General features: G+C 43.3%; 1 protein-coding gene and 1 long non-coding RNA gene across 2 annotated transcripts; one reads left to right on the top strand and one right to left on the bottom strand.

Annotated features, from left to right (window-relative positions):
• Positions 1 to 4,464: 4,464 nt before the first annotated feature.
• On the top strand, positions 4,465 to 8,596 carry LOC103602530. Its single transcript, XR_551540.1, has 2 exons — positions 4,465 to 5,233; positions 5,379 to 8,596. It is a non-coding gene; the product is annotated as an uncharacterized LOC103602530 (long non-coding RNA).
• A 2,827-nt stretch (positions 8,597 to 11,423) lies between these two features.
• Positions 11,424 to 13,528, bottom strand: PAQR9 (progestin and adipoQ receptor family member IX). Its single transcript, XM_008586948.1, has one exon. The coding sequence runs from the start codon at positions 13,153 to 13,155 to the stop codon at positions 12,424 to 12,426; it is 732 nt and encodes a 243-aa protein (XP_008585170.1). The 5' UTR covers positions 13,156 to 13,528; the 3' UTR covers positions 11,424 to 12,423.
• Positions 13,529 to 13,534: the final 6 nt, after the last annotated feature.

Here is a 13,534-nt window from a genome sequence, read left to right as displayed (position 1 = left end):
GCCCAGTACTGGTTCCTGCAGAGGTTTCTGCTCATGTGTTCTTGCTCTGATAAGTCATGATTCTCTGTATATAGCTGTCTTTCTAATTTTGGGGACAGCAGTTTATTCTGTGACTTCATTTTCCTGATGAATGTAAGAAGAGTTGTTGATTTTTAGTTTAGCTCTTTACTTCTTAGGATGGAGTGACAACTTCCAAGCTCCTTACATGCCATACTGGAAACTGGAAGTCCTCAGTCAATATTCTTTAATTGCAGGAAAAGGAAACCTTCTTGCTACCTTAAGGGGGGAAAAGTGAGTAACAACAACATAAAAGAAATTATTTAATGGAAGGTCATGGGGTAGCTCACAGAATTGCATGAATACCTGTGCAGGCAAGTCCTGGCAAGTATGGAACTGAGAGAAACTGTGGACTTGTGGGCTTACTTTGGGTCACATGCCCACCCATGGCCTGGGAGAGCAGTCCCACCAAGGTTCAGAGGGAGGGATCCTACCTCAAAGGAAATCCAGGGTACTGCTAGAAGAAGCAGGGGGATGCATTACAGGAATAAGCACCTTTGTTCAGGAAAAGAGGAAACCAAGCAGCTGCTGAATCCTGACTCACCTCTGGCCACTCCCCATTGTGAGGGAGGACCACAGTTAATTTTGTAGATCAAAGGCTCATAGAATTCCTGTCCAGTGCTAGAATTCTTTTTTTTTTTTTTTCCTTTTTGTCTTTTTTCGTGACCGGTAATGGAATCGCAACCCTCAGTGTCGCGCCCACACCACGCTCAACCAGTGAGCGGACCGGTCTCTATATGGGATCCGAACCTTCGGTGGGAGCGCCACCGTGCTCCCAAGCGAGTGTCGCGCCCACACCATGCTCAACCAGTGAGCGGACCGGTCTCTATATGGGATCCGAACCTTCGGTGGGAGCGCCACCGTGCTCCCAAGCATTGCACTCTACCGAGTGCGCCACCGGGCTGGCCCCAGTGCTAGAATTCTGTATGTTCTATATTTAATGGATTTTTGGTTATTAGGGGCAGAATGTTGATATGAATATCATATAAATTACATTGACATTTGGGAACACCACTTATTGTTCATGGGATTTGTTATTTTAGATTTCTTCTACTTGACATATATTCTAAGTACCTGTGCTGTGTCTCCCTTCACCCATTTTAAGTCAACATTAAGGAGAAAAAAATTCTTAGGTAATTCCCTTCCTAATGTTTCTAAACCAAACTCTCTGAAGAAGCTGCCTGATCCAGAACCTGCTTTGTTTTGTGAAAGAAAATTAAAGGTAAAAAATCAAAGGCCCAATAGACTACTTGCCAATGACTGGGTGTGGGGAATAAAGAGCTATGACTTCCTCTTTCCAGCATTCCTGATCCCATCTTTTCCTGCTTACCTGGTATATCAATTTGGGGTCAACTGCAGACAACACAATCTACTCAAGCTAGTTGGGGCTGAAGGGAATTTGTTAGCAGGCACTGGTCGGTTTCCAAACTCCTTTGAAGAATTGGAGGAATAGACTCAAGGTTGAGCTTCCTAAACAAGAATTTCAATGCCTCTGCTGTAAGAAAGCTGACAGGAAGCAGTGTCAGGAAGCTGATGACCAAGTCCTTCAACTACACTAATGCAGATGGTCTGTGCTCACACTTTGAGAAATTGACTTTGGGCATGGATAGGGGAAGACAAGTTAGTACAGGAGATTGTAAAAGAGTAGGGCAGAGTCACAGAGGCCAAGAGAAGAGTGTTTCAAAGACAAGGGAATGGAAAAGAGAATCAAAGAAATGTCTATCTGTCAACAAGGAGATCGTTGGATAGTTTACAAGAGGTGTTCTAGTGAAAATGAAGCCAGAATGCAGTGGGCGAAGGAGTGGGAGGTGGAAGTAAGAAAACAATGACAGCGTACACCACTCTTTCAAACAGCCTGCCTGTGACGGAGAAGAGAGGTGGGGGTGGTCTCAGAGTGTAACATATGGGGGAGAGGGTGACTTTCTCATTTTAGGAGATGAGAGAGACTAGTAGAACATTTTTAAATGCTTGTAGGAGGAATCCTATTGAGTAGAGAAGTAATCGCAAATACAGGAGGGCAATGTGTAGTGGAAGAGCATGGTTCCTGAAGAGGTGGGAAGTGGTAGGCTCAGGGAGTTGAAGAGAGGGTGGGAGTGGTATGGTCAGAAATTTGAAATACCTGCAACGGAAAACAGGAGAGAAAGTGATTCAGACATTACAGGAGGGCCATTGGGCAGCATTGAGTCCTAATACAGAAACTATGTATTTAAAGATGAAGTATTTCAAATATCTAATATGCAGATCTTAAAATGTGGGACTGGCTGAGTCGAAGTGGGATGGGGACTGTGCAAATCATATTATACATGGCTGGGAGGCTGGCAAACCTTATGGATCAGTTAAGGTACTTCTAATTACAAGCAGTAAATACAACTTAAATTGAATCATAGAATGAAAGGAATTTATTGGCTCACATTAGGAAAAGCCCAAAGATGTGTAGGCTTTCAGGCACAGATAGATCAAGGCTTCCTTTATTATTTACCCTCTTTGGCCTCTTTCCATGTGCTGGCTTTATTCTTGTCTTGTCTTCCCTCAGTGTCACACTGTGACTGCCAGCAGCAACCAAGGTTGAGAATCCCAGAAAAAAACTGGAAAAGTGGAGAGGGAAAGGGAAAAATAATCTGCCTTCTGCCCCCTCCTTCCAATCCAATCTTCCACCATTTTTCCCCTTGGCAAGACCTAACAAAAAGCCAGAGAGTAAGGGAGCCTGGAATCAGCTCCAATACAGAGCAGATGAGGGGAAGGCTGGGGAGATTGGATCTGAAGGCCAACAGGCAGATGTTTGGCACAAGTCCAGGAGATACTGGGCAGCCCAAACAGACTGGCCTTCTTAGGAGTGGCCCTGGAGGCAGGCAGACAGAGATCCTTCCAGCACACGGAACCTGAGGAACTCCTCCCACTGCCAGCTTGTGGAGGCCTTGCCCTTCCTAGGCCCCAGAAGGTGAGAGCTGCCAAGTGTGGGTGACACGGTATGCAATTAGAAGCAGCATGCTATTCTGAGTGGGGGGTGGTGGTGGTGGTGGCTGAATGTCTGCCTTATTTAGCCACATCCTGACCTGAATGCTGCAGTTCTAAGTCAGGACTTTGGGTTGTCTCTGGGAAGGGGACAAGAATACTTAGATTGTACAAGTAATAGCTGTATTACATTAAGGAAAGCCTGTACGGAATACATCCCTCCCTTCTTCCGTGACCAGATGCTCCAGGGCTTCGACAGGGACCCCACATCGATAGCGCACTGGGCTTGGACACTGCTTTACATTGTGCCCATGGGCCCAGACCCTCAGTATCCAGAGATCCTTGTCCTTACACTCTCCAGGAGTGGGTATTACCATGGCATGCCTGAGTACCAGCTATCCAGGGCCTGGATGACTTGAACAACTGTTTTTTTTGTCATCCCTTCCTATGCGGACCTAACCGCTGCCTTTCATGTGGTTCTGGAAAGGCTCAAATCATGCACCCATACCTTGTCTCCAGAAGAGTTCCTGTGACCTGACGTAGGCCAATCAGATACTCTTTCTTGGAATTTGGATTGGGAGCAGACGCAACAGGGCCAGGAAACAGCTGAAGTTGGCTCCTCTGGTGGCGTTCTGGAAAGGCTCAAATCATGCACCCATACCTTGTCTCCAGAAGAGTTCCTGTGACCTGATGTAGGCCAATCAGATACTCTTTCTTGGAATTTGGATTGGGAGCAGACGCAACAGGGCCAGGAAACAGCTGAAGTTGGCTTCTCTGGTGGTAGCGCCCCACAGGACTACTCGAGGCAGGAGTTCCCAGCTGGAATCTCTACCGCTGCCCTGCTCCGTCTTTCCTGAGGCATGTGTGGGCAGCCTGTGCCTTCTGAGAACTCCCCAGTGTTCCTCCTATAAACCTTGTCTTGCTTCATTGAGAGGAGTACCCTGTTCCTGATACCAAAAACCCCAATTGAAGCAAGAGCCAACAAGATGTAGACTGAGCAGTCACCACAGAGCTTACCACTGAAGTGGAACCTGCTGTTCTAGAGTTATTTGGGACAGAAATACTGAAAATTCACACACATCACCAGGGTTCTGGGACCGGCAGTATTGCACGGAAACCCGTGGACCCCATATGCCCTTGAAAAACAGAAAGGTGTAAGTAAACGTTTCATAACCTGGGATGTATAAATATCTTCTTAGAAGATAGGATTTCAAAGTAACATGAATTTTTTCCATTTAACTAATATTGTAAAAAGTTATATATTAAGGGTGCTTCTTCAGGATACACTTATTGTCTTCCCTTCTGCCTGCTGATTTTTATAAAAAGGGTAATTTTTTCTTATTGTGTTCATGAGTGTTACATACATTTTACTGTTAATTTAGAAATACTTTGTTTGCCAATGAGTATCTTCTGAACATGCACAGAGGTATACAAATGCAGTCCTAAACACTGTGCTTACAAATAATTTATTCTTATTTCATAAATTTGTTCTTCAGCAAAAAATGCAGTTATTTTATACAGAATTTCATATTCAAGGCTATACAGAACAAATATCTCAGAAAATCAAAATCATAGCAAACAATACAACAGAAGTGAGTCACAATTTTGTTCAGCTACATGCACTGAACTGACCGGGGTGATATCTATTTCTATAGATTACTTTATCAGGTCATATGGAATCATGATTAAGTAATGCTTTTCTGCCAGTATACACTATTGATCTGAAACTGCATCATAGTCCATATATGGAAGTTCACACATCCTGAGAACGCGTCCTCTAGAGCTAGTTAGATGCAGCTTTTTAGATGTAGGTGAGGACTGGAGTCAGTCAGGGTAGCCTAAGAAGAATTAATTTAGCAAGCAGTGGGGAAAAAATATCTTTCTTTATGCCTGCATTATTCATTACTCCCTTCCTCCTTCATTATTAACATTAAATAAACTTCAAAAAAAAAGGACATAAGAAGGTCTCTATTTGACCACTATTAAATCCTTCCTCTGTCTCTGACCTGAGGGAAAAAATGAATATGGTCCTTCAAGTAACACCCTTTACTGTAAAAGGGGACCTGCTGGTTGTACATTCTAGTAAATCCGAGTACAGTCATCGTCTTTAAATCCTTAGTTTAGGCTGGATGAACCCCATAAGGCAGATGGTTGGAGAAGGCCTAAATACACGTGGAACCATTTTAGAAACCTGTCTTCAAGGCTGGATTTGTGGAAAGTGAAGGCTTCCAGGGTGGTGGAAATGGTCCAGGAGAGGCCGAAGTGAAGAGAGTTCAGAACCACGACGTGCTTCATGCAGGTATGAAGGCAGCCCAAGCACCTCCCAGCCCCGAAGCTCCCAGAGCCTCTACCTGGACCGCGTGGCGAAGGCTTCCAGGGTGGTGGAAATGGTCCAGGAGAGGCCGAAGTGAAGAGAGTTCAGAACCACCACGTGCTTCATGCAGGTATGAAGGCAGCCCAAGCACCTCCCAGCCCCGAAGCTCCCAGAGCCTCTACCTGGACCGCGTGGCAAGGGCACACGGCCTTATCCTCTTTCCACTCTGAAGGAACAAGTGGCAGAGTGTCCAGGGCTGTGCATCCTACTGGCGTTGTTATTAACTGTGGTCATACCCTCATCACAGTAAGATGTGCCTCACCTCTTTTTTGGCACCCATTCGCTTGATCAGAATAATTCTGCTCACAGCCTCCAGAAGAGAAAACCAGCCGGGTAGAAAAGTAGGCCTTCCCTGCTAAGCCTTGCTGAGAAAGCAAATTCAATGAAGTTTTAACCAGAATTTTAAAGACTTTTAAATTTAGCCTTGTTATGCACCTAAAACCTACCTGACATGTTTTCTTCTTTTAAAAAAGATTTGTATCCTTCTTTAAACTATACATTATTTACATTTTAAAAGACCTATTAGGTCTTTATCATTTGGGTACGAGCTCAAGGTGATTAAACAAACTCCCAGGACAAAGATGAGGCTTTCCAAAAAGCACTGGTTCTTATCTATGTGCTAAGGCCTATTTTTACTAACAAATTATTATTATAAACTTCTAAAATATAAAATTAAAATACTTCTTTAAAAAATTTTCCTGTGAATTTTCTTTTTTGCATCCAGGATATTAAAAACAGATTATGCTTTCTAATTAGAGGTGGAATCAAAAGAACAAATGAAATTAACGTGGCCCCATACTTTACCTAGAAACAAGGGTTTATTTACACGGTATCTTTCTCAATGCTGTGATGAACCGTGAGAAGCAGGGCTATCTTTACAGCATGGCTAAATAACCAACTGAAGACCCTCCACTCCGCAGCAAGTGCTTATTGCGTATTTTGGGTGGAGCTGTAAGGCATGAGAAAGGTAGCCAGTCACTTTTATATATTTGAGGATAATTCTGCACATTCAAGAAATTTTCCTTGAGAAATGCCATGTTTGGAATAGCTTCCAGAGATCATTCAAGAACAAAAAGTATTAAAGCTTATGCATTACATTTAGAAGCACAATACATTGGGGAACATCTTCAAAAGCTCAAAGAAAAGGCTGTTTTTCCATTCAGTTAAATAGTAAATAAGTTGCATATAGGTGTGTGTTCAGAGCTCTCAAAAGTCACATCCTGCCACAATTAACAGCTAGATGAGCATGTTTGGCCCCTGATCTATAAATAAACACTCTAATTCTGCAACTTGCTCACAGATTTTTAAGAAGCTGTTCTAAAACAAAAAAAGCCTACAAACGGATTAGAATCTGCAAACCAGAAATGCAATACATTTGTCCTTTTTGTAAATGACAGTAACAGAGAGTTGTATTAGCTTTCTGGAATAGTGACTAAGAAGAACTGACATCCATTTTCACGATTAAGAAATAATTATTCGTGATACTGAAGAAGTCAAATCTCCAATAAAGAAGGCACGTGGGCTCTCTCCAGTCATACAGCAGTGCTTAGCCCCAGCACTGCATGCTTCCTTTTCCAGTTTGCCTAGGCTGGTTCGCTTTTTGCTCGGCGATATATATCAGAGAACATTGGCAATCCCTCAAGAAAATGATTCAAAAGGTGATTTACAACTGGTTGGTGCTATCCTCTAATGCCTTTTTGCCTTATGTCCTAATTTTATAGAAATAAATTAAGGACATTAAGCCAGGAGATAAATACACTACTCAAAATATAATTGGGCTCTAGTGCTCAAAAGCTACTGGATATGTGGGTAAGCTGCCAAATAAAATTTCTTACCTACCTATTTGAACATTAACACCCTGGAGTTCACATGCTTTTCTAGAGACAAAATTTAAGATTCAAGCGACACTGTTCACAGTTGCCCTATTCTGGCTGTTTAAATCTAATCCTTCTCCTCCCTTTCCCATGCTTTCTTCTTATCTTTTTTATATCTGACACTTTTTAAAAATGATTTTCTCCAGACTTGTTTTTTCTAAGACATGTTTCATAAATTACAACACAAAGATTTTAGAAGCAAAAAAAGGCTAGAGAACTTTAGTTGATCTTAGTTAATTTTGGAGATTTAAGCATTCAAGCTCATATAAATGTGGGTTTTTAAAAATTTTATTACACTCTCTCTGAAATTCAGACACTTAATGACATCACAGTTTAGGCACTTTGGATGAGCCACATTTCATAATGGTAAGAATACTATTAACCTTCCAATAGTTATTGTCATTAGTGTGTTTATTAATTAACAGTGATGATAAATTTTTCAGTTCTATACATATGCCCACTATTCCCTCACCTGTACTGTGCATTAAATTTTCAAGTTATCTTTAACTATAGAAGCAGACAAAAAGAAAGAAAGGAAGAAAGAAAAAAGAAACTGATTGTGGGTAAGTTAGAATTTTAATTGAAATAAGGTTCTATGCATTGCACTCACGCTAATAGAAGAAAATTCAGTGACTTAGGACATTCTGTTTATGACCAAGGTTAGATTCTGGTCCCTTGGCAGAAAGCCTTTCTGGTGCTTCTAACTCTGTTCCAGCAGAAGACAAAGGGTAACAGCTGTAATAATATGAATGGATCCTTGCCCAATGCCTTACATACAGTAGGTACTCAATGATTACTAAAGGGATTACATTAACAAATGAATGAACATCAACTCAAAGGATGCAGAGAGAGTGAAGTCAGCAGTGGCAAACTTCAACAGATGAAGAACTAGATGGTAAAAACCATTTAAGTGGCTGATCATATTTTAAGATTTTATAATCTAATTTCAAAGACAGCCATACCATACTTTGCTCTATTTTAAAATTACAGTCAATTAAAAGAATATGTAAACACACACACACACACACACACACATTTAGTATCTATGTGCTTGGCCAGGCATCATAGCCATGCAAACTAGAAAACACTCACAATTGAGCAAACAATTGTCCCAATATTCTAACGTCAATTTGAAAACAGTTCTGTCACCTTGGTCCAATGGTAAAACCTTGAAATGCAGATAACTCCTACCATCCCTGTCACCTATTATAATTTTGTGCAGATTAACTAATTAAAGCTATGAAGAGTTTTGAAGATAAAAATTTCCTGTTTTTTTTTATTGCTGTTAGCCCTCAGATTCAGCACCAAATCCTGGGGAAAAAAAAAAAAAGATAAAAATCACCTCCACCCACAAAGTTTGCATTCTTAAGAATGATTCCCACGAAGTAGCATGATGAATGAGGCTAAACAGTTTTTTGACTGCAAGCACTTACGGGCAGGATTTATGAATGGAAAACATATGAAGGCCACTCTGGCCAGCTCTGTAGCCCCATACTTTCTCCCTGGGCTATTTATAAAAAGTGGATGGCCAGTGGAAAAGATCGCGTTTATTTTTACAAGTCAGTCATGACCTGACTGTAGAACTCACTTCCTCTCTCTGGGAAGGTCATCCTATTCACCTGAGCTACAAGAAGGGCAGAGAAGAAAAGAACCCTTTTAGCCAACTAAATTAGGTTGAGTCAGCCCCAGAGACCAACCCACGGATGACAGGCACTGAAGTCAAACATTCTCATTTCAGGCATGACTCTGTAGTGCTGCTTCTTGAGATGTCATCTAGATTATGACTAACAAGTAAAAATAAAATGTATTATATGTGTCAAAATTCTACTGCCAAATAGGTTGTACGAAGATAATGTAGTGAATTTTTACTTATAGTTTAATCTGACATTTCAGACAGCTGAACACAATAAAATTGAATTTTAATGGCTGTGGCAAAACAGAGAGTGTGAAAAAAAATATATATATTTTTTTCCTTTTTTGTCTTTTTTACTGACTGGTAATGGGATTGCAACCCTCGGTGTCGCACCCGTACCGGGGACCGGCAACTGGATCGCAACCCTCGGTGTTGCGCCCGCACCGCGCTCAGCCAGTGAGTGGGAACCGGTCTCCACATGGGATCCGAACCCTCGGTGGGAGCGCCGCTGCGCTCCCAAGCGGCGCACTCTCCAGTGCACCACCGGGCCGGCCCGTGAAAAAATATTTTTAAAGATATTTTATTCTGATTGCCATATTACCCCTGGAATATGTAATCAACCTGGATAGTTCCATTTAAATGTGGAGACTTAAGCAAGTATTTCCTTCTAAAATATCATCATTTATCTTGAAAGAAATCCAATAGAATTTAGCATTTAAACTATATATTTTAACAAATCATCCCTGGTCTAAAATGGTGTAGATGGTATCGAGTTGCAAACATGAAGTAAAGCCAAACCACTGTTTCAGATAGGATGTCTTATCATCAATGTTATATGCAGTATATAAAACCTAAGATGGAACAGGAAAGGGAATGTTGAGGCAGGAAAAGGCAAAGGGAAAAGAAAAGTGAGTCCTCATTCTCTCTGGGACACACTAGGTGCTGACACCTTGGTGAGGAAAAGTGTGTCATCTCACTGGGCTCGTGCATCATAATCACTTGAAAATGATATGGGTATAATTTTATCCTTAAGTGGCCTCTGCTTAAGGACAAAGACACAGGGCAAGAAGAGAATTCTGTTTGTGGACCCAGATCTCTGACAAAAATTTAAAATTACAAATTTGGGGTTTAGTTCTTGTTCTCAAACTTATCAACCCTTTTTAGAAGTCTTCCTCTTGAAAGTTCCTTCTGAAAAGGAGGTCCCATTTTACAAGGAAGCTACAAAATACTTTTCAACCTGCTTCTCTGGCTTTCAAACCAACATTCTTTGGGGCTCTAGAAGAGACAACAATGACATGCAAGTAAGTTTGCATGTGGAAATATCCTGATTTCCACAGTTGTCCTTGAATACATGGACTAAATTAAGTTATAGTTGAGGAATAAAATCTGTAGTAAACACAAATTACCAGCCCCTGTAACAGGAATCTCCTTGCACTTTGCAAAGGGTGAGAAACTGACACTCATCAGCAACTGTGCAAAGTGTATTTACAATCCCATTAAGAGTTTCTTAATTTATAAACACAAATTACCAGCCCCTGTAACAGGAATCTCCTTGCACTTTGCAAAGGGTGAGAAACCGACACTCATCAGCAACTGTGCAAAGTGTATTTACAATCCCATTAAGAGTTTCTTAATTTTAATACAGAAATATATAAACTTAACTTCTGTGTGCAAATGAACACACACCAGGATATGCACACATAAATATACTGGCTTCTCCAGGGAATTGTGCTGAGCTTCTCTGTTTACAAATACAGAAGCGATTAAAAGTATAAACAAAAACAGCAGTCTTCTTAGGAGCACCAGCCTGCCAGAGCTGAGGTAAGTGTTCATCTGCCTTATGTGCTTGATCTAAACTATACCACGAAGTCAAGACTCCCTGCTAAAGGACTTATCTGGTTTTTAACCAAAACGACTTACCAGGAAACGTGACAAGTATTTAAATAAGCCACCTCAGTGGTTTGTGTTAGTCTAGAGTTGCCATCTTAATTACAGGTTAGCATTTATAAGAAATGTCTAAATAACACTGGCTAACCTGTTAGAAAGGATCTCAGGGGTGTGTTCACTAATTTTTCAAGGATTTAGGGTGACTATCAATCACTTCCGTAGCCTGGACCCCAATGAGACTTCAGTATTTAACTGGGTAAGTCTTACTTAACTCAAAAATTTCAGTTACAACTCAAATAATATGCTCCTGACTTTCATACTAAAACTGTCCCTTTTATTCCTGAATACTATATTTTTAATTTTAAGCAAGGATGGATGGCTTCAGTCTAGAACAGTGTCCTTTCACCTTCCCCCATGTCTGCATTAGAAACCACAGCTACATTAGCAAGTTGGCTCCTTCTCTTTGTAGAGAAGCCAAATGCTCTGCATGCCCCTGTAAGCTACTTCCAGTCCTACCAAGCACTTAAAACTAACACCATCTTCCTTCCCTCCTGGATGGAATGTTAAACCTTAATTTGCAGTAAAGTAAGAAAAGCTTACAATCACTGCTCTACCCATGCAAGAAACTGTGTTTGAGGACCAGTCATTTGGGCATTGCTTCAAAAGGCACATTTATTCCAGTGGCAATTCTAAAAAAAGTAGAGAAGAAAAGAATAAGATTTAAAACAAAACAAACAAACAAAAAAACCGAGGATGGGTTTTGTAGAATCCATTAAAGTAAATAGGAATCTGGGATATATACAAACCACTCCAGCTCCTTACCAGTAGTTTAACCAGAATCCCCAAGGTAGAATAATTCACAGCTGTATCATGACACACATAGGCCTTCAGAAAACACTGTTTAAAAAAGCAGTAGAGAACACTCAAGCAGCTTGCCCTGATGTCCAGTTCAAGTGTATGCAAATGCAGAAGGCTGCAAAATTCAAAAGTATGTGACAAAGAAAACTCAGTGCATCTCACAGGCTTTGATAAATTATGAAAAAATCATTTTATATATTACTATTTAAATAACATCTGAGAAACATTATGAAATAATTGACTTGTGTTCACATTCCATGCATTTTCTAGCTGGATAAGCCCTGGGTTTGAGTCTTTCTGCCTGTTTCCTACAAAGCTCCATTCTTTTGACAAATCCAAGCAATCCTCAGGCTGAAATGGAAGCACCCAGGGATTTTATCTACTTATCCTCTTTACTGCATACCTGATCTCACAAGGGCTACTCGTTATTAGCCCTGGCACAGAAGATGATTGGAAAAGCAGACTCTTTGGGGTTTCATTTGGGATTTTATTCCCTGCCTTTGAAAAAAATCCCTGGATGTCACAGACACCACCTGAACTTTTTCCACGGGCAAGAACCAGTGGCCCTTTCTCTCCTGCTTGAACCCCCGCCCCTCCCGTCCCCCTTCCAAAGCCCTAAGTGGGCGGGGATCCCTTTGTAGCAGTGGACTCTTCCCCTGCGGTTTTGCAGCACCCTCCTTGAGCATAGAAGGAAACACAACGAAACTTGAAAACAAACCAACAACAGCAACAACAGAAACTCCAGACAAACAGGTGGGCGCACCCGTAGCCTCCTCCAAGGCAGACGCTCACTTTTTACTGCAGAACTCGGAGCTGTTTAGGAACTTCCTGATGACCAGCCCCAGACAGACTACCAGCAGCAGCATATAGCCCACCGTACCCCAGAAGGTGGGCGCAGCGGGCGGCGCCTGGAGGAACTGGCGCAGGCCGTCCTCCACGTAGTACACCTGGTCGTAGATGCTGAGGAAGGTGAAGATGTGGAAGAGCTGGTGGCTGTGGCCGATGATGTCGAAGAGGCCCGGCTGGATGCGCTCGGGGATCTTGCTCACGTTGAAGAAGGCGGCCACCACCAGCCAGAAGTAGCGGCGATAGAAGTGCACGAAGAGCGTGGGGTTCTCGCCGCGCAGGTCGAAGAGCCAGCTCTCCAGCATGATGGGGCAGGCCATGCTTAGCGGCATGATAAAGACGAAGGTGCGCAGCGCGAACGGGTAGGCGCACCAGTCCGTGCGGCTCTTGCAGCAAGCCACGGTGCAGGCCACGGCCAGCACGAAGGCCACAGGCAGCACCAGCGCGCGGTAGGCGGCGATGAGGCGAGTGCAGTCCACGTGCCAGCCCAGGCGCTGCTGCACGTACGGGGTCATGACTCCGGCGTCCAGCAAGCTCAGGCCGGGCAGCAGGTAGTAGTAGTAGGCCACCGTGCTGCCGAAGCCGTAGTAGCTGATGGACGCGTAGTCCAGGTAGAAGAAGGCGGCGCGCAGGCGCAGCGACAGGCAGCTGAACACGTGCGCCGTGCAGCTCATGGCGAAGGTCAGCAGCACGCCTGACGCGTAGCACCACAGCGGCAGCAACCAGGGGTGGTGGAAGGGCACGTCGCGGCCGCTCAGGAAGAGCAGGCGGCAGAACTTACTGAGGAACAGCAGCAGCGGGATGAAGTGCGTCCAGAAGTTGAGCGTCTCGTTGGTGGGCTTCAGCACCGAGGCCAGGCACTCCTGCGCCGTGCACGGCAGACGCCGGTAGCCCGACAGGATGAAGCACTCCACGAAGTCGTCGGGCACCTCGTCCCAGCGCAGCAGCGGCTTGGCCGACGCGGGGGTGCGCCCGGAGGCGGCGGAGCGTGGGTGCCGGGCGGGCCCCGGGGCCACGGCGGCCGTGGCGGGCGGGCCCTTTGTGCCCGCGCCC

Source organism: Galeopterus variegatus, unplaced genomic scaffold (genome assembly GCF_000696425.1).
Source record: "Galeopterus variegatus unplaced genomic scaffold, G_variegatus-3.0.2 Scaffold4183, whole genome shotgun sequence".
NCBI classification, from domain to species: domain Eukaryota; kingdom Metazoa; phylum Chordata; class Mammalia; order Dermoptera; family Cynocephalidae; genus Galeopterus; species Galeopterus variegatus.
Note: the sequence above shows the minus strand (reverse complement) of the source record. Positions and strands in the feature narration are given on the sequence as shown.